Genomic DNA, 18,714 nt, shown 5'->3' with positions numbered 1-18,714 from the left:
GCAAAGTGCCCCATGATTCAAGACTGAGTCACTCTGACCACAAATGGAATATTAACATGCTCTTAAAGATATCAACAGTTGGTCTCTCGGTTCAGTAAGAATGCACTGGCATTAGTAACTTCTCTACCCACGAACAAGATGCCTGCTGGGAAATTCCATCCCTGTAAAAGAAACAGTTGGCAATGGGTGTTCAAGGGAAAAAGTGAACTCTGGAATTAAAAGCTTATATACAACAGTATCCAGATTTCTGTTTATCAAATTGGTATATTAAAAATGGGGATGGTAAAAAGTGCTAAGACATCTCTAACTCATATTACTTAAAATCAAATCTAGAAAGGGGCTGTAAAGAAGAATACAGAAGAAAAAAGATTTAGAACGCTGAATACATACATCTGCATTGTCACTACTGGGCCGAGAAGCATCTCCACTGCTACAGTCAGTCCTGCCCAGGCCATCTCCAGGATCTGTTTCTGCCTCACTGACTGTTAGGGTGTCACCTAAAGGTCTGGAGGGTATAACTACAGCTCCATCCTAAAACAGATTAAAGAAAAACACACCCACACAAACACATAAAAGAAAACTTTCATTACTTGCTGCATAAAGAAATAGAGTGGTACTACAATCTACATAGAGACTGTTAAAAGTTGGACATTCTGATGTGCTCAAGCATGGTTAAAATTCTACGAGTAAAATCCGTAAGTCACTACTAATTCTGGGATTCTAAAATGGCATGACCTTAAAGACAGGGCAAGTGATATTTTGGTAAAAAGAATATAAGTTCAAACTTACAAATATAGCAAAAAGGTAAAATGTTTTGTTAATTGATATTGTCTGCCCATTAATAAAGGTTATTACCCTACAGTTTCTTGTTAACTACCTTCCAATGCTTCAGAATGTCAATCAAGGCCGGGCGCGGTGGCTCAAGCCTGTAATCCCAGCACTTTGGGAGGCCGAGATGGGCGGATCACGAGGTCAGGAGATCGAGACCATCCTGGCTAACACGGTGAAACCCCGTCTCTACTAAAAATACAAAAAACTAGCCGGGCGAGGTGGCGGGCGCCTGTAGTCCCAGCTACTTGGGAGGCTGAGGCAGGAGAATGGCGTAAACCCGGGAGGCGGAGCTTGCAGTGAGCTGAGATCTGGCCACTGCACTCCAGCCTGGGCGACAGAGCGAGACTCCGTCTCAACAAAAAAAAAAAAAAAAAAGAATGTCAATCAATGGTCAATTCTGGGACATAATGCTGTAACATAAATTATTATAAGCATTTAGATCAGGTTAGAAGCATTTGTTTATTTATTTAATTTAAGACGGAGTCTTGTTCTGTCACCCAGGCTGGAGTGCAGTGGCAGGATCTCGGCTTACTGCAACCTCCGCCTCCATGGTTCAAGCCATTCTCCTGCCTCAGCCTCCCGAGTAGCTGGGATTACAGGCACGCACCACCAAACTTGGCTAATTTTTTTATTTTTAGTAGAGTCGGAGTTTCACCGTGTTGGCCAGGATGGTCTCAAACTCCTGACTTCAGATGATCTGCCCGTCTTGGCCTCCCAAAGTGCTGCGATTACAGGTTATAAAGCCACGCACGCCTGGCCAGGTTATAAAGATTTAGACAGCGGCCCAAATAGGGTAAGAATATTGTATTTGTCTAGTAATAACATAAAACTGTCAACATTACTGAAGTGTAACATGCAAAATGTGACATAGCTAGTGGGACTGAAAGTAACGAAAAAAATGGAATGAAAAGTACACTAAACTAGGATGTCAGGGGACCTTACATACTGTATGGTCTTGTATAGATGATTTAAGCAGTTTAGACCCTAGGTTTCTCAACTATGTATTCTTTAATCAGAAAGTAAGCAGATTAGGCTAGATGATCTCAAATAATTCTTTTGCGAATATGTAGCTTTCCCTTCAGACTTAACTCAGGAATAGTGATAAATAAACAGTGTTTACCTATTTTAAATGTATAGGCAATTTATCTACTTTGCTTTAAGATGAAGTACAAGGTGCTTTACATATCCGAAATCTGAATATTACAGAATGTAAGTCTGGTTAACATATAAATGCTGAGCTTTTTTTTTTTTTTCTTATGAGACCATTATCTCTAAAGCTTATACCTATACAGCAGCAAATTCTACTGAAATCTATTTTTAAATTACAATAAAAATATAGTCATTAAGGGTATGAATGTGCTTTTTAATCCTTAGACTGGGTTTGAATTCCAGTTCTATTACTTTTCAGCTATATGACTTCAGACAAGTAATTTAATCTCTCTAACTCTAAGTATATACGTAAACTGGAGGGAAACAACCATAAGTAACCGCAGAGATGTTATGCAGATTAAATAAGAAAATGCTTCTCCATGTATTTAGCTCAATGCCTGTCATTTTAAAATCTTAAATTCCTACTTAAAAACATATCAACTGCCATTCTGTTTTAAGATGGCAGAATGAACCACAAAAAAATATAAATATATATATATAAATACATTTTAGTAGTTGGTCACATCAAAGCAAAAGCACTCAATTCTTTTTTACATTATTATGGAACAAAGAAATGTGATTATCATGAGCAAGCAAACAACCAGACGCCCACATTTATTTTTGTTAATCATTACTTCTGTAACATCCTTAACAGGACATCCTGTTGTCCTACGCTAGAAAAATAACTTTAAAAAAGTCAACTGCAACATTCTCTGACACATTCCCAGAAGAAAATTCTCCTGCAAAAAGTTGGGTAGCACTTGTAATAGTAATGCTACCTGAGCAGAGCCTGTGGCTTTGGATAACTGCTCTTGCAGCTGAGGAATGTGTTTCTTGGCCTCTTGGATCTCTTTTAGCAATCTTTGGGCAGGTGTTCGGTTGTAATCTTCCTGCAATAACTGAAAAGTTATAAAAATATTTTCAGAATTAATTACTTACGTAAAAAAGATACAGAAATAGTCCATTCTTAATCAATAATATAACTAATGGCATTGGTTACAATACTGCTTGATTGTGACTATGATAAACACCAACTCAACCATGCCCACTCACATTTTTATTGGCCTGTACACAGCCCTACTTCTCATTTAATACCTGTAGCCGTTCCTGTTCTTTCTGTAACATTTTTCTCAGAATTTCTACTTTCTGGTTATGAACCACATTGTTTTCCTCCTAGAAGAGAAAAAGATAAAAAACAAACAACAACCAGTATAGAGAAAATGAAGCTAAAATAAATAGAGAAAATGTGACATACAAAGTTCTGCCTTGGCTCCAATTATCAATACCTATTAGGTTTTTATTTCTGGGTTATGAGGACAAACTTTTAGACATGACACTTAAAAGACAAGAAACTACAAAGAAATGTCTGCCCTTCTATTTCATCTTTACTAAACTGGATTCAAGAGAATATTAAATATTGATATTGGAGAAATTAAGTTGTCTTAGTATAAGAATAGTATCTTTTACTTTCCCTCATTTGGATCTTTACTATCGATCCCCATGCATAGCTCAAAATCCCAGTACCTCTTACCTGAAATATGAAGACAGCTCCCTAATTCATCACCCATCATCCCTCCTTGTTTCACAAGCCTATAATATTTTACCAAATTAGTTTTCCTATAATCCTAGGATAATCATGTACTCTTTTGCTTAAAAAGAAACGTTGAATGGATTCTTACTGCTTATCTAGTTACATGTAAATTAGCTTGGGAGATGTGACTTTTCAAAATAGTCAACCCACTATTTTCAAGTTCATCTCCCACTATGTACATCCTTAACAGGCACCAACCAAACAAAAATCCTAGCTACTTCTCCACAATATTTGATGCTTTCTTGGCTCCTTCTATTTATTGTTCTTCTTCTATGTGCTTTCTCTCTCCTTTGAATCTTCATAGAACTTAGTATTTTTTTGCCCTCATAATGTCTACATTCTGCCTTGTATTATAGTTACTTGTATACTCTTGATTTAATCTCAATCAACAAAGCTTTGTTAAGCACCTTCTACATGCTAAGCAATATTTCAGATGCTGAAAACATAACAGTAAACAAAATAAACCAAAATCCCCGCCCTCCTAAAATTACACATTCTAAGATGACTATAACCTTGAACATAAGAGTACCTTAACTATATTTTTGTGGGTGGTACATTGTTTTACATATGACAGGTGTTTAATACTTGTTAAATTAAATCTGCTATGACAATATTCTAATCATTCCTATTATGTAATTTTTATATTAGTAAATGGTTTTCTAGAACCTTAAATTTAATTAGTTCATCAGCCTAATACTTGAACACTCTTAATATAAAGTAAACACATCCTTATAGGACTGAGTATTTAACTAAGAAATTTCCCCATTCTTACCCCCATGAGCACAGGACTAGTGATTCTTTCCATGTTCCCAGATGCTCCAGGTGAATGAGGAGATGTCATGATGGGAGACATATGTCCAATGACTGATGGCTCTACTTCAGAGTCGGCAAGTGGAATCTGGGGCGACCCAGGTGGGCGTCCCTGAACAGTGAGAGCTACATAGGAACCAGCTTGGGGTGGGGAGATGGAAAAAGGGAAGGGAAGGGAAAATAACATTGTCAAGAAACTTTTTATACCATTTTACTACTTAATCTTTGATAGTTCTAAAAGATCCAGTTATATAAGACTGTCCCATTATCTGCTAATCATTTCTCCACAGAAAAAAAAATAATTTGTCATTTCTTTTACAACTGCCCTAAAAATCCAAAAGAATGATGCCGTTTTCAGATAGCAAGTTACTATTTGCAAGATCAGATATTACTTAAAAGCAAATAAAATTTATAACTCCAAGAATATATTTTCTTAATTTAGAGGAGAGTTTAAATCACCCATCTATTAGTGGCTATGTTTAATTAATTTCTTAAATGTAATTTTAAAAAAATCTTTTTTTTAAAATCAGGGTCTCACTTTGTCACCCAGGCTGGAGTGCAGTGGCACGATCTCAGCTCACTGCAGCCTCGACTTCCTGGGTTCAAGCAATCCTCCTCCCTCAGCCCTCACAAGTACCTGGGATTTTTTTTTTTTTTTAAAGACGGGGTTTCGCCACGTTGCCCAGGCTGGTCTTAAACTCCTGAGCTCAAGTGTTCCGCCCACCTTGGCCTCCCAAGTTGCTAGGATTACAGATGTGAGACACGGGACCTGGCTTAGATCTTTGTATTTTAAGATGATACTAACTAGGCATGGTTTAGTGAATACGCTAGAATATAAAATGCAATTTTAAATTAACTTTACAAAATGAGTATGACCAAAAAATATTCTACAATAACAGGGAAAAACACAATCAATAATAAGTAGTAAATTTTAGTAGAAAACATTTGGAGGAATGGACAGGAATTCATTAGACCTATTATGGGAGTGAAAAATCTAGACAGCAAAAATCACCATAATCAGGCCGAGCATGGTGGCTCATGCCTGTAATCCCAGCACTTTGGGAGGCTGAAGCCGGCGGATCACGAGGTCAGGGGATCAAGAGTAGCCTGGCTAACATGGTGAAACCCCGTCTCTACTAAAAATACAAAAAATTAGCCAGGCGTGGTAGCACATGCCTATGGTCTCAGCTACTAGTGAGGCTGAGGTAGGAGAATCACTTAAATCTGGGAGGCGGAAGTTGCAGTGAGCCGAGATCGTGCCACTGCACTCCAGCCTGGGTGACAGAACAAGACTCTGTCTCAAAAAAAAAAAAAAAAAATCACCATAATCAGAGTCAGTAATAGATATAGCAAAACTTTTTTCTTAGACATTTCAATAGGACTTTCAAATGTATTTTACACTTGTCTCCCAATTTAATCCTCCCATGGAAATCACTATCAATTATTTCACAAGTGTTATGATTTGGAGGAATTTTACGTAGAAACACTTTCTAAGGCTCTTCAATCTTATGGCTGTCTATCAGAAAGTCATCTATTATATCTCACTTGCCTATGTACTTGCTTATAATAGCTTCCTAGCTTTTCCCTTACTTTCTTTAGCTGTTTCTAAACTGCTCTGATTTGATATCACTTTTATTATATCCAGAATACACATTAAAAAGTAGGACACGCAGGAACTCTGTTACATACACCCAGGCTTTAGGGATGTCAAATTTATATATGTTTTGGATATGCAAAGGTTTTTAGGATGAACTTTAAGTTTGTAGCTATGCCCTTACTATTGGATAAGTAATTTATTGCTAGAATCCCAGGATTTAATTTTTTAAGTAAAATTTATACTGGAATGAGCAAAAACTACAACCCAGAAAGCTAAAGAAATGTTTGTATACATCTCAATGGACATCAGGCATAAACTTATTAACATAAACCATATTTATGTAGCACATAACAATTTATAAATCACATTCTCATTAAATAAGTGGTCAAATTTATTCAAGTATGGGGATCTAATTTTGATCACTGCACTCTTTTAAAATAAAGTTAAGAACGCTGATCAAAGTGACCATTTGGAGCACTGGTACTCTGATTAAAAAGTTTAAAAATTTTCATAGTTGCTTCACACAGCAGTACAAAGGCCAAGAAAAAAGTTAGTTTATTAAATTTCTTCTGAAGATGTCCATCCACCCAATACAGAGAAATAGAATTAAATAAAATGGTAGTGATTCTGCTTGATCACAAACAACTGTCTCTTATTTCTAGTCTACTTTACTGTGGAATAATCTGATGCAGAAGATCATAAATTCTTTTTTTAATTCCTTTTTTTAAAATTTTCATTCAGTTTGTCTCTCTCGCTCTCTTTTTTTTTAAGAGATACAATAACAAATACATAAGGCCCAAACCAGGCCAGAACAAAGAAAAAGGAAGTTACATTTTAAGTGGTGGACTCTCATGTGACTTTCTTTACTACTGTTATAACTGTCATGCTATTTTCCATTCAATATGTGAAGCACTTAGAAAATATAAAATCTTGGCCAGGCGTAGTGTGGCGCATGCCTGTAATCCCAGTGCTTTGGGAGGCTGAGGCAGGTGAGCCCAGGAGTTTGACAGCAGCCTGGGGAACATATCAAACACCAGTCTCTACAAAAACAAAACAAGACAAAACAAAAAACAAGGTGGGAGGATCACTTAAACCCAGAAGTTGGAGGCTGTAGTGAGCTATAATTGAACCACTGCATTCTACAAGACCCTAATCCCCCCTCCCCCAAAAAAAAGAAAATATAAAATCTCTCTTGGAAAGCAGGTACGGTTAAAGGGTAACAACAAAATGAAACCTAAGCCCAGGTTGGGGAAGGTGTAGCACCTATACTTCACCTGACTCAGATTCAGACGACCCACCCCATCACCACCTGCCAGCAAAGCTCACAGGACCACTGAACCTTCCCTTCTCCCTGTGCAGATGGGAAAACTGAGGCCCTGTGAGTGGCTGAAGCCTGGCTCGACCATACCTCACTGCCAGCTGAAGGTACATGAATCTACCTTTGACCCTGCAAGTGATGGGAGGTTAGCTGCAGACTCCCACTGCTTCAAGCCTGGTTCTCTACGGAGAACTAAGTCCACAGAGAACTAAGTCCAAGTGGGCTACTCACCCCTAAACCTGAAGATCACAAATTCTTAACCCTGAAGATTTCCAAGAGAAGATCGCTACTCTGGATTGTATAATCATTTACTTATCTGAGGGAAAGTTATTGTGCTAGATGATTTTTTTTAAAGTTCCATTTCAGTTCATCAGGCCATATGTCTGATTTCTCAACCTCCTTCCTCTCAGGTGACTCATGCATTTCTTTCAAATATATGCATTCAGTATTACCAAGAATGACAGGAATATTATAATCAACCATATAAATGGAGCTGACAAAAGATAGTTATTAGTAAGTTAAGAGTTTTCACCTTAGATTTTCCTTCAATGCAGGGATCAGCAAACTCCAGCCAAGGGCCTAAACCAGGATCGCAGACTTTTGGAAAATAAAGTTTTACTGAAGCACAGCCACACCCATTCATTTACATATTGTCTATGGCTGCTTTCATGATACAATGACAGAGTCGGCAGTAGACTATACAGTCCACACAGCCTAAATATTTACTATTTGGCCTATTACAGGAAATTTGCTGATCCTTACTTTAAGGGTTTCAGAAAACAATTAAAACTAAGAATAACATTCACCTACATCTGATTAGCTTCACCACCTCCAGATGATTTGAATGAGTCACCAGAGTTCCATTCACCTGTAAGAAAACGAAAGGAGTGTATGTCAGATACATCCTATTGAGAGAATGGATAAAAGGACTTCAGGAATTATCATACATAGTATAACCAATTATAATATAGTAATCACATTACATTAAAATATTTATGTATTTGATTCAATATTCATTTTCACACCATGATTCTACAGGGCATATTCGGCAACACAATGAACTTAAACATAAACCATTCTTTCTCTACTGATCTGAATTCAAAATCTATTTCTAGTCTCTCTGTTGTGTTCCACTGGTAGGTCTATATACAGATTAGAGTCATATACATCTCTTCTCATACATACACATACATATAACATATTTTTTTCTTTAGTGATTCTTACACCTTTATAAAGTTCATCTGGTAGAATAATCAAATTGACATCTACCATTACAATTCTATTTGCATACAGGTCAGGTATTGCTTATCTGAAATACCTGGTACCAGAAGAAGTGTTTTGGATATTTTTGAAGTTTGGAATATTTGTATATACATAATGATACATCTTAGGGATGAGACCCAGGTTTAAATGTGAGTCTTTTATGTTTCATATATACCTTATACACATAGCCTGAAGGTAGTTTTATACATTTTAAATACTTTTGTGCATTGAAACCAAGTTTTTTGTTTTGGTCTGGTTTTATTTACCGTTTTTTAAAGAAAGGGTCTCACTATATTGCCCAGGTCGAAGTGCTGTGGCTATTCTCAGGTATGATATCAAAGTGCACTGCAGTCTCAACTCCTGCACTCAAGCGATCCTCCCACCTCAGCCTCCTGAGTAGCTGGTAATACAGGCTCAAGCTACTGTACCTGGTGAAACCAGCTTTTGACTGTGACCCATCACATGAAGTCAGGTGTGAAATTTTCCACTTACGGTGTCAGTTTGGTACTCAAAAAGTTGCAGAGTTGGGAGCATTTCAGGTTTCAGATTAGAAATGCTCAACTTTACTTTGATGAGAATTGCTTAATAACAGACTAATCTGGAGAGAAATGACCCTTCCAACATTGAATTACTCTCCTACTCAAGAACATATATTCCTCCATTATTTTCAATCCTTTTATTATGTCCTTCAGGAAAGGATAGTATTAATATTAAAACAAATGAAATAAGTTTTTACAGTCAATAGATCTATCACACATAATATGATGCTTTTTATAAAAATGGAAGTGAAAAAAGCAGAATATGACCAATAGATGTTGTTTTTCAATCCTACCATAAATTCTATAATAGGCTTTTCCTTACCTTGATGATTCGATCACCTGTCTGTACTCCAGCCCGCATGGCTGCTCCATCTGTATGAGAAATTAATTACTTAAAATGTGATTCATTTGCATTTACTGATCATCTTCCTGACAGAGGAACAGTATAACAAAGTGGTTAAAAACATGGGCTATCCTTTGGGAAGCTGAGGCAGGCAGATCACGAGGTCAAGAGATCGAGACCATCCTGGCCAACATGGTAAAACCCCGTTTCTACTAAAAATACAAAAATTAGCTGGGTGTGGTGGCGCGTGCCTGTAGTCCCAGCTGCTCAGCAGGCTGAGGCAGGAGAATCGCTTGAAACCGGGAGGCGGAGGTTGCAGTGAGCCAAGATTGTGTCACTGCACTCCAGCCTGGCAACAGAGCGAGACTTCATCTCAAAAAAAAAAAAGGCGGGGGCTGTAAAGTCAGACTTTACATTCATATCCTGCTTCTACCACTCACTTGTGTGACCTTGGACTGATTTTATGTTTTTTTACTCTAAGCCTCAATATCACCTATAAAATGGGGATTAAAAAATTGTCTACCTCAAAATTATAGCACCCAATATAAAGGAAGTATTCAATATACGGTAACAGCAGTAGAAAATATTGTCATTGTTGTTTTGGGAAAAGAAATGGTATTTTCTTTAATCTGCTATCTCTTTAATCTGTCTTTGCCAAAATATCACTGGTGCCACGGAAAACTGAAATTTCAGAAACTTGTGTGTGGACAATAAAGTATCATGACCAAGGAGTCACATGATTTCTAAAACTATATAAAAACTGATTTTCTAACAAGCACAAAAAAAAAATCAACTAGAGTAAATTCCTTCCTATAACTATGACATATATTTGACATAGACGAATCTAGCACAATAGTCCACATGACCTGCAATCTATGTAATTATTCTATTCTTGGGAATTGCCTTTATTTAAGCTTTTCTATTCTTACCCTGTTTACTGAGTGATAAATTGTTTTTAGAAATGCCTTGCCTTCTTTGACAGACTGTACGAAGACTGGATTGTCTCCACTGACCGTCAGCCCAAATCCATTGTCATCTTTCTGGATGACTACACAACGTTGAACAAGACCTGCACAAGAACCACAGCGTAAAAAAAGAAGGAAGAGAAAACAGAGAAAGGAAAAGACAATAATTATATATTAGTAATAAACTGTGTTCCATCCGGAGAAACACAAAATAGCACATGTAAATCCACAAAGTAAAATAAGAACACTAACCCCCATCAACAAAGCAAACACAAGAACACCAGAGTCACACATACTGTTTTCTCACTGGCGAAGTAAAACAGAATTGCTCCAATATTAAAAACAGCTATGAAAAACTGCAAAATATTAAGTATTAGACATGAGACAGCTAGAAGGAAAGCCCATTCACATCTATGTTATTTCTCTGTAGTATAAAATTCTCCCCCCACCCCGCCTCCCACTGCCCTGTGTTTTTGGTACCCTAATTGGTGTTTAACTCAAGAAAAATCAACTATCTTAGGACATGTGGCTAGGAGCATCTCAAGGAAAATTCTGGAGAAATCCAGTCTTACTCTCAAGAAAATATACTCAGGAAAACAGTAAAAAGAAAGGAGGTGCTTACAGAGTACCTGAAGCTATTCCCCGAAGAAGGGAAGAGAAAGGAAGAGTTCAGGGGGAAGAAAAACCCTGGCTTATAGAAAACATAAACAGAAAGGTAGAAAAAAGTAGGAAAGAAAGAATCTGTGAGCTCAACCAGTTCCTTCATCTCTTTCATATACTTACCTGATTCCTAAAGGAGAATCTGTGTTTCTTCTAAACAGCAAATGAAAACTGTCATTTGAGAGACAAGGTGAGAGAAAGAGGGCCCCACCCAGAGGAACAGAAATGTCCTGCCAGAGTAGAACCCTGATTAGTATCCAGGGCTGTTTTATCATAGACCAGATCTGAAGATCTTGAACTCTGTGTTAGCCAGAGACAACATGTATTTTCAGCTTTGCAGGATCTAAGCATTTCACCAAAGTCAATATATAAAACAGGTAAAGCAACACAAAGAAAATGATGATTAGAAAATAAAAACTTTTTCTAAAGATTTTTATACAAAGAGCCACAATCTTTTAAATAAGTCTGATTTACCAACCAAACGATATGTTAAAGATATGTTAATAAAAAATATATATAGACTGTACGTACAATGGCTCATAGAAAACATATACACATAACAATTATATATATATACATAGACACAGTGTATATACATATCTATTCTTGCTGATAATGACACATCATGAGTACATGAGCCTACTGTAGCTTAACATAAACCTTAACCCTTGAACTCATGCCCTACACAAAAATTAAAGCAGATCATGGGCCTAAACACAAGCTAAAATTTTTCATAAGGTAACACAGAAGGAAATCGTCAAGACCTTAGGGTATTAAAAAAACAAAAAAGGAAGAAAGAAAGAAAAAGAAAACAGATAAAATACATGTAACAAAATAGTTTATAACATTAAAAAAAGACCTGAGGATGGGTTTATAAACCATAAAAGAAAAAAAACCTAGGAAACTGGACAAAATTTAAAACATTTGCTATTCTAAAGACACTGATAAGAAAATGAAAAGGCAAGACACAGAGAAAATATTCACAATATAGACAACGAATTTGCATCCAGATTATATGCAACTCTCCAACCAATAATGGAAGACAAACGTTAAAGGCGGCAAAATACTTAAATAAACACATCACAAAGATACACCAATGGCCAATAAGCACATGTAAAGGTGCTTAACAGCTGCAGTCGTCAGGAAAATACAAATTAAAACCACAATGAGATACCACTATACACCAACTAGTCTGGCTAATCAAAAGAAGTGGTAGCAAAGAGGTGGAGCAACTAGAACTCTTACAACATTATAACATTGCTGGTGGGGATGTGCTAACATTCTGGAAAACTGTTCGGAAATTTTTTATAAAAGTAAGCATATATTTACATACGATCCATGAACTTTACTCTCAAGAGAAAAAACAATTTGTGTCCACAGAAAGACATACACGAATGTTCACAGCAGTTTTATTCATAAGAGCCCAAAACTAGAAACTCAAATGTCCATCAACAGATGAATGGATAAACAAACTGTGATATGTCCATACAAGGTATTAGGAAGGAAAAAAATAACTACTCATATATACAACAAACACAGTTGAATCATAAAAACATCACGGTAAGCAAAAGAAGCCAGTATGTAAGAAAGTAAACACAACATGACTCCAACACAGAAAAGGAAAAACTAAACTAAAACAACAAAAAGCAGAATAGCAACAGCCTAGGGGAGAAGTAGGGAAGAGGAGTGGGAATGACTGCAAAAAGAAATGAAGGAACTTTCTGCAGTGATGGACATGTTCTGTTTCTTAATTAAGATAATGTTTACATGAGTATGCATATTCATTTGTCAAAATCTTCTAACCATACACTTACAATTAGTGCATCTTATTTTACGTAAATTTTACCTCAATAAAGTTGATTTTCAACATTTATAAATGTGTTACCCCTAAATTCTAGAGACTTCTAAATACCAAATAATTCACATATTCACCACTCTCACAAAACAATAAATTGTAATGAGGGCAGGAGATAACATATTAGAATTCAACCTTTTTTATCTGTTCAGTGTTACTCCCTTCAAGTAATTAGAACAACTATAAAACAGGATATGAATACATAAATCAAGTAAAAATAGCATTCTTTATAAATTTCTAGTGTGTAATGAGTAGAATTAGAGATTCAGGCCAGGCGCAGTGGCTCATGCATGTAATCTCAGCACTTTGGGCGGCTGAGACAGGTGGATCACCTGAATGAAGTCAGGATTGAGACCAGCCTGACCAACATGCTAAAACAAAATCAGCCTGGCGTGGTGGTGCATGCCTGTAATCCCAGCTACTCGAGAGGCTGAGGCAGGAAAACTGCTTGAACCCAGGAGGTGGAGGTTGCAGTGAGCTGAGATAGCACCACTGCACTCCAGCCTAGCCTGGGCGACAGAGTGAGACTCCATCTCAAAAAAATAATAATAATAATAATTAGACTAACCAGCATTTTACAGGAATCTTTTAAAATCCATGCTTACTTTTGGAAACAAATATTTCACAACCTCCCTTACAGTTATTTGAAATTTCAAAATAAATTAGACATTGTGACTTTAAAAATCAAGGCAATTATAACACTGAATACATTTTTTCATACAATATTCGTGCTTCTCTGTTCTCCCACCCCACCTCACAAAAGCTGAAAATTAATGAATTATAAGTTTCTAATATGGGTGATTGCAGTGCTAAGCAACCTGGGCTTCTTAAATAGACCTTCTCTGCCTGCAGAGAACAGGGCACCTATAAAAGATGAGGGAAAAGGGTATTTGAAGTTAAGGAGTTTGCTATGTCTGCACCTTTCACTTAAATAAAAAATATATAAAGTAGTTAGCTTAATGCCTAACACATATTAAGGGTTCACACATGTTAAATATTATCTTATTATGATTGGGGGGAGGTTGACCTTGGATTTTCTCCTCTATCCATGCTACTAGTACAATTATAAGTACTTTTATGTTAATAAACTCCTATCAATTGGCCGGGCGCGGTGGCTCAAGCCTGTAATCCCAGCACTTTGGGAGGCCGAGACGGGCGGATCACGAGGTCAGGTAACACGGTGAAACCCCGTCTCTACTAAAAATACAAAAAATTAGCCGGGCGAGGTGGCCGGCGCCTGTGGTCCCAGCTACTCGGGAGGCTGAGGCAGGAGAATGGCGTAAACCCGAGAGGCGGAGCTTGCAGTGAGCTGAGATCCGGCCACTGCACTCCAGCCCAGGTGACAGAGCAAGACTCCGTCTCAAAAAAAAAAAAAAAAAAAAACTCCTATCAATTAATGCAAATGATCCTTAAGAGGATCAATTCTGGCTGGGCATGTATGGGAGGCTGAGGTGGGCGGATCACGAGGTCAAGAGATCGAGACCATCCTGGCCAACATGGTGAAACCCTGTCTCTACTAAAAATACAAAAACCAGCTGTGCGTGGCAGTGTGCGCCTGTAGTCCCAGGCTACTCAGGAGGCTGAAGCAGGAGATTCGCTTGAACCCAGGAGGCAGAGGATGCAGTGAGCCGAGATCACTGACAACAGTGATCAGTGTTCTTTTTTGATCAGTGTGATTCTGCTTTTTGTTGTTTTAGTTTAGTTTTTCCTTTTCTATGTTGGAGTCATGTTGTGTTTACTTTCTTACGTACTGGCTTCTTTTGCTTACTGTGATGTTTTTATGATTCAACTGTGTTTGTTGTATGTATGAGTAGTTCTTTTTTTCCTTCCTAATACATTGTATGGACATATCACAGTGATCAAAAAACAGTGATCAGTGGTTTTTTTGAGACTCCATCTCAAAAAAAAAAAAGAGGATCAATTATGATTTATGTCTAAGTTTTGTTTTTTAGCAAACAAGGAAAGTAGTTTTGGATGAGTAAGGAAGAGAGAAGGGAAATTTAAAGGGGCAGAGCTTCTTATTGTAGTTAGCTTTAGAAGATGAGAGACAGCCGGACGTCCTTAAGAAAAGAATCAGTCTTCTTACAAGCTTTTCCTAAATATGTAGACTGAAGTTAGGTGTCCCTCTTACAGACTCCCACTGCACCCTCTGTATACTCCTATTGTATCACCCTTACTCACACTGATTTATATTTATTTTTATTCTTTCATTAGATTTTATGCTCCAAAGGTGTGGGGGCTGTATCTTGATCACAACCTTATCTCAGAACCTTGCATATATTCTGGGACACAAGGAAACTTACAAAAATTGCTTATGAATTAATGAAATTCAGACAAGTAGACGAGTCTAGAGATGAAAGGAAACTCAGAAAGGGAGGTCATCAGAGAGAAAAAAAAAACAGCACTATGCACAGTCATTTTATAAATATGCCTAGAGTCCTAACAGATTAATAAGAATCAAGAAAATCTATTAGTATTACTTCAGAATACAGCAAACCTGTTTTCTCTAATTCATAACAGTCTCAGTCTGATAACCTTCCCTCTTAATTACAGCTAAAGGAGAAGATGAGGGACAAAGAATAAAGAGGAAAAGGAAAAAGAACTATGCACACATCCTATTCAATTTTTTCTTCTCCCCAAATCCACTATATTGGCCACATTTATTATTTTATATTTACCTGCTAATGTGAGACTGATGTACTTCAACACGTACTTTAAATCAGTAGACCAATATAAAAACAAAACACACCTTACACATACAGTCAATTCAAAATCTATAAAATACAAATTAACAAAACTGTTCTGTCCTATCTGTGGTATCTGCATACATTTAGATTTGTGGTAATAATTAACTGAAAATGAAGCCATCCTACCACTCAAAATTCAGAAATCCAGTCCTTTAAATGCTCAAATCTATTATCTTCCCTTTCATTCAAAATCAAATGAAATGTTTTCCCTTTTTCTTCAGAGAAATATTCTGTTTTTGACCAGAAGCTGTTTTAAGCTACCACAGAGGGATAACTTCCACCCTCTGTAAAACTAAAATCACCAATACTGGCTAAATTATCATATCTCTGAAATATCCTTTTTGACATACACACACAAAAATCCTACTTCTTTTGTTTGTTTTAGCAAATTTGCATTGAGCATCTGTCCATAGTAGTTATTTAACACTGCAGTCCATAGGTACTGTGAAGAACCCAAAACTACTTGGAGTCCTCGTTCTCAAAGAGCATAAAAACCTGGCAGGATAATACTGAAAACAAATGGAGAAAAAAATGACAATGTTTAAGAATCAAAGAATGGTACAGACAATAGGCCCTGTATGTTACAGAGAAAGTCAAAGATAAAAGTAAACTCATAACTCCAAAATAGCAATCTTCAAATTTTATTAAAAAAAAAAATCCCAAAAACCAGCTTTCATCATTTTTACTTTTTCTGATTTTTACAACTCATATAGTCCATGGTTTTGTTTTGTTGCTAAATCCTTTATCGTCTGGTATAAAGATGATTAATCATAACTACCATACAGATGTATGTATCTGTGAATGTGAGTTTTGTAAGGGCCGCCTCATTACTTTGATATGTGCTATATGCCAGCACTTTGCATAGATACAGGCAGAGTGTTCAAAAAGTAAAACCAGTGAAACTTAAACTTCCTTCAAACATAATCCTAACAGGCAGGCACAGTGGATCACACCTGTAATTCCAATGTTTTGGGACGCCAAGACAAGAGGACTGGTTGAGGCCAGGAGTTTGAGCGCAGCCCGGGCAACATAGCAAGACCTCTTCTCTACAAAAAATAACAGTAATAATAAACACATGTTTTTCAAAAAACAAAAGACTTAGTCCTAGTAATACTTCTTCAGTCCCATTGTTCTTGGTGCCATATGAGTATTTCTTCACAGCTGTTTTTTTAAGTGCATATGAGTAATGGTAAATGAGTGCATACCTCTATCACTGCCCTTATCAAAATGTATTGCAGTTCTTTTGTACTAGACTGTGAGCAACCACAAAGCAGGTACAGTCACTTATATCTTTGTATCTCTATCCCTTAGTATAGTGCCTGGCATATAATGGGTGCTCACTAAATAGTTATTAAATAAATTTGAATTTTATACACGAAGGAAATTTTAAATAAACATACTCAAACACTTTCTAATTAGAAAAAAAATCATAGCCTTGAAGACTATGCAAAGTAGAGAAACATTTCTATAAGAATACTAATTAACCTTCTGCCCTGGCAAAATTCCAACTATAATAATTTGATTTTCCATCTACCCCAAAATAACTCCTCTAGTTACAAAAAAATGTTTATTTCCTGTCTCTTAGAAATCATATTTTGCCTAGAAGCTGATAAACCTGATATCATGCTTCATCTCATCAGTGAAGTAAAGATGTTATATCAAATTTACATAAATACTATCCTTTTCTAAGTTTTATTTCCTTATCATAACAAAAGACATATTTTTTCTGTTATAACAATGTGGCATTTAAAACCAATATAAAAAGACTGCTTCCTTCTTACTCAGTAGATAATTACCAATGATCATATTTTGAAAGTGAAAAAAAATGAAGTTTCATTCTATAACTATTCCTGAAAGAAGGCCATAACTCCTACAATGAAAACAGAGTGTGGAGTATATTAATGAAAATGGAGTGTTAAGCATGTAAGATAACCTGTTAAATCTTCCATATTACACTGACTTTAGTGAAAGCACATTAGTCTTTCTTCACCTTTTATTTTATTTCATGACCAAACTTCTCTAAGTTTCACCTCTTAAGAATTAGCTTCAGGGAAGGGAGTGGAGAAGGGCCATGTGCAACCTCATAAAAACAGCTCATTTTAAACTGGTGCCAGACATACATGTTTTATGAGTAAGACCTCAGATAATCCTTTGATTAAGAAGCTTCTTGATTCTAAATGCACAGTCTTGCCAGCAAGAGGAGCCTTACATTCCAACTATGCTGATTTCATTCTTTCAGACCACTACCAGAAAAATGTCTCTAAGTTACATTTCCTTCTATCTTAAAGTTTTTCAAAAGGAAAGAAAGATTCAATTAGGATGAGTCAAGATCTTATTCTATCAATTTTCTCTACTAAAATACTTCCTATGTTAATCTCAACAATCAGTCATTAAAAATTCACTTAATGAGGGCCTCCAATGTGTTCAGCATTATGGGAGATGTAAACATAAACATAAATACAAGTAATTAAATATAAAACAAGATGTCAACATTCAGAAACAACAAAAGTAGCTGGGCAATCCTAGGAAAAGGCAGTACTTGAATTGAGCCTTGAAAGATGAGTAGGATTCTAAGTTATAGGAGGTAAATCATTCAAGACAACAGAAATGGCATGTGCAAAGGAAGAATGCCAACACATATTTGGAAAATGAAACTCTGAAGGAGAATCAGAGTAGAATAAATTGGAAACTAACTGTTGCATTATCTTAACAACTACCTATACTTTCTTAGCAAGTGAATGACCAAATTCTTACTTTAGTAATATTAATCTGACAAGTCAAGGCAGAATATAGAATGGAGAAAAGTTAATGAATCAATGTAAAACTGAAATAAAAGTAAGTTACAAATCTATTAAAATAGTCTAATAAAATGATGGACAAGGCAGTGGGGTTGAAACCAAAGAGTGAAGGATGAAAAATATTATGATGGGCCGGGTGTGGTGGCTCAAGCCTGTAATCCCAGCACTTTGGGAGGCCGAGACGGGCGGATCACGAGGTCAGGAGTTCGAGACCATCCTGGCTAACACGGTGAAACCCCATCTCTACT

At 36.5% G+C, this 18,714-nt stretch overlaps 1 protein-coding gene across 1 annotated transcript in view; it reads right to left on the bottom strand.

Moving 5' to 3' along the window:
- The window catches only part of ARHGEF12 (Rho guanine nucleotide exchange factor (GEF) 12), a 153,513-nt gene that overhangs the window by 50,908 nt on the left and 83,891 nt on the right, over positions 1-18,714 (bottom strand). The window contains exons 4-10 of the mRNA XM_011927050.1: positions 10,412-10,510; positions 9,421-9,470; positions 8,107-8,164; positions 4,344-4,522; positions 3,076-3,153; positions 2,760-2,879; positions 391-531 (exon numbers count right to left, since the gene is read on the bottom strand). Of these exons, the coding sequence (XP_011782440.1) occupies positions 391-531; positions 2,760-2,879; positions 3,076-3,153; positions 4,344-4,522; positions 8,107-8,164; positions 9,421-9,470; positions 10,412-10,510 (725 nt within the window). The remainder of the gene's footprint in view (positions 1-390; positions 532-2,759; positions 2,880-3,075; positions 3,154-4,343; positions 4,523-8,106; positions 8,165-9,420; positions 9,471-10,411; positions 10,511-18,714) is intronic.

Source organism: Colobus angolensis, unplaced genomic scaffold (genome assembly GCF_000951035.1).
Source record: "Colobus angolensis palliatus isolate OR3802 unplaced genomic scaffold, Cang.pa_1.0 Scaffold7, whole genome shotgun sequence".
Lineage (NCBI taxonomy): Eukaryota > Metazoa > Chordata > Mammalia > Primates > Cercopithecidae > Colobus > Colobus angolensis.
This window is presented reverse-complemented; position numbering and strand designations above follow the sequence as displayed.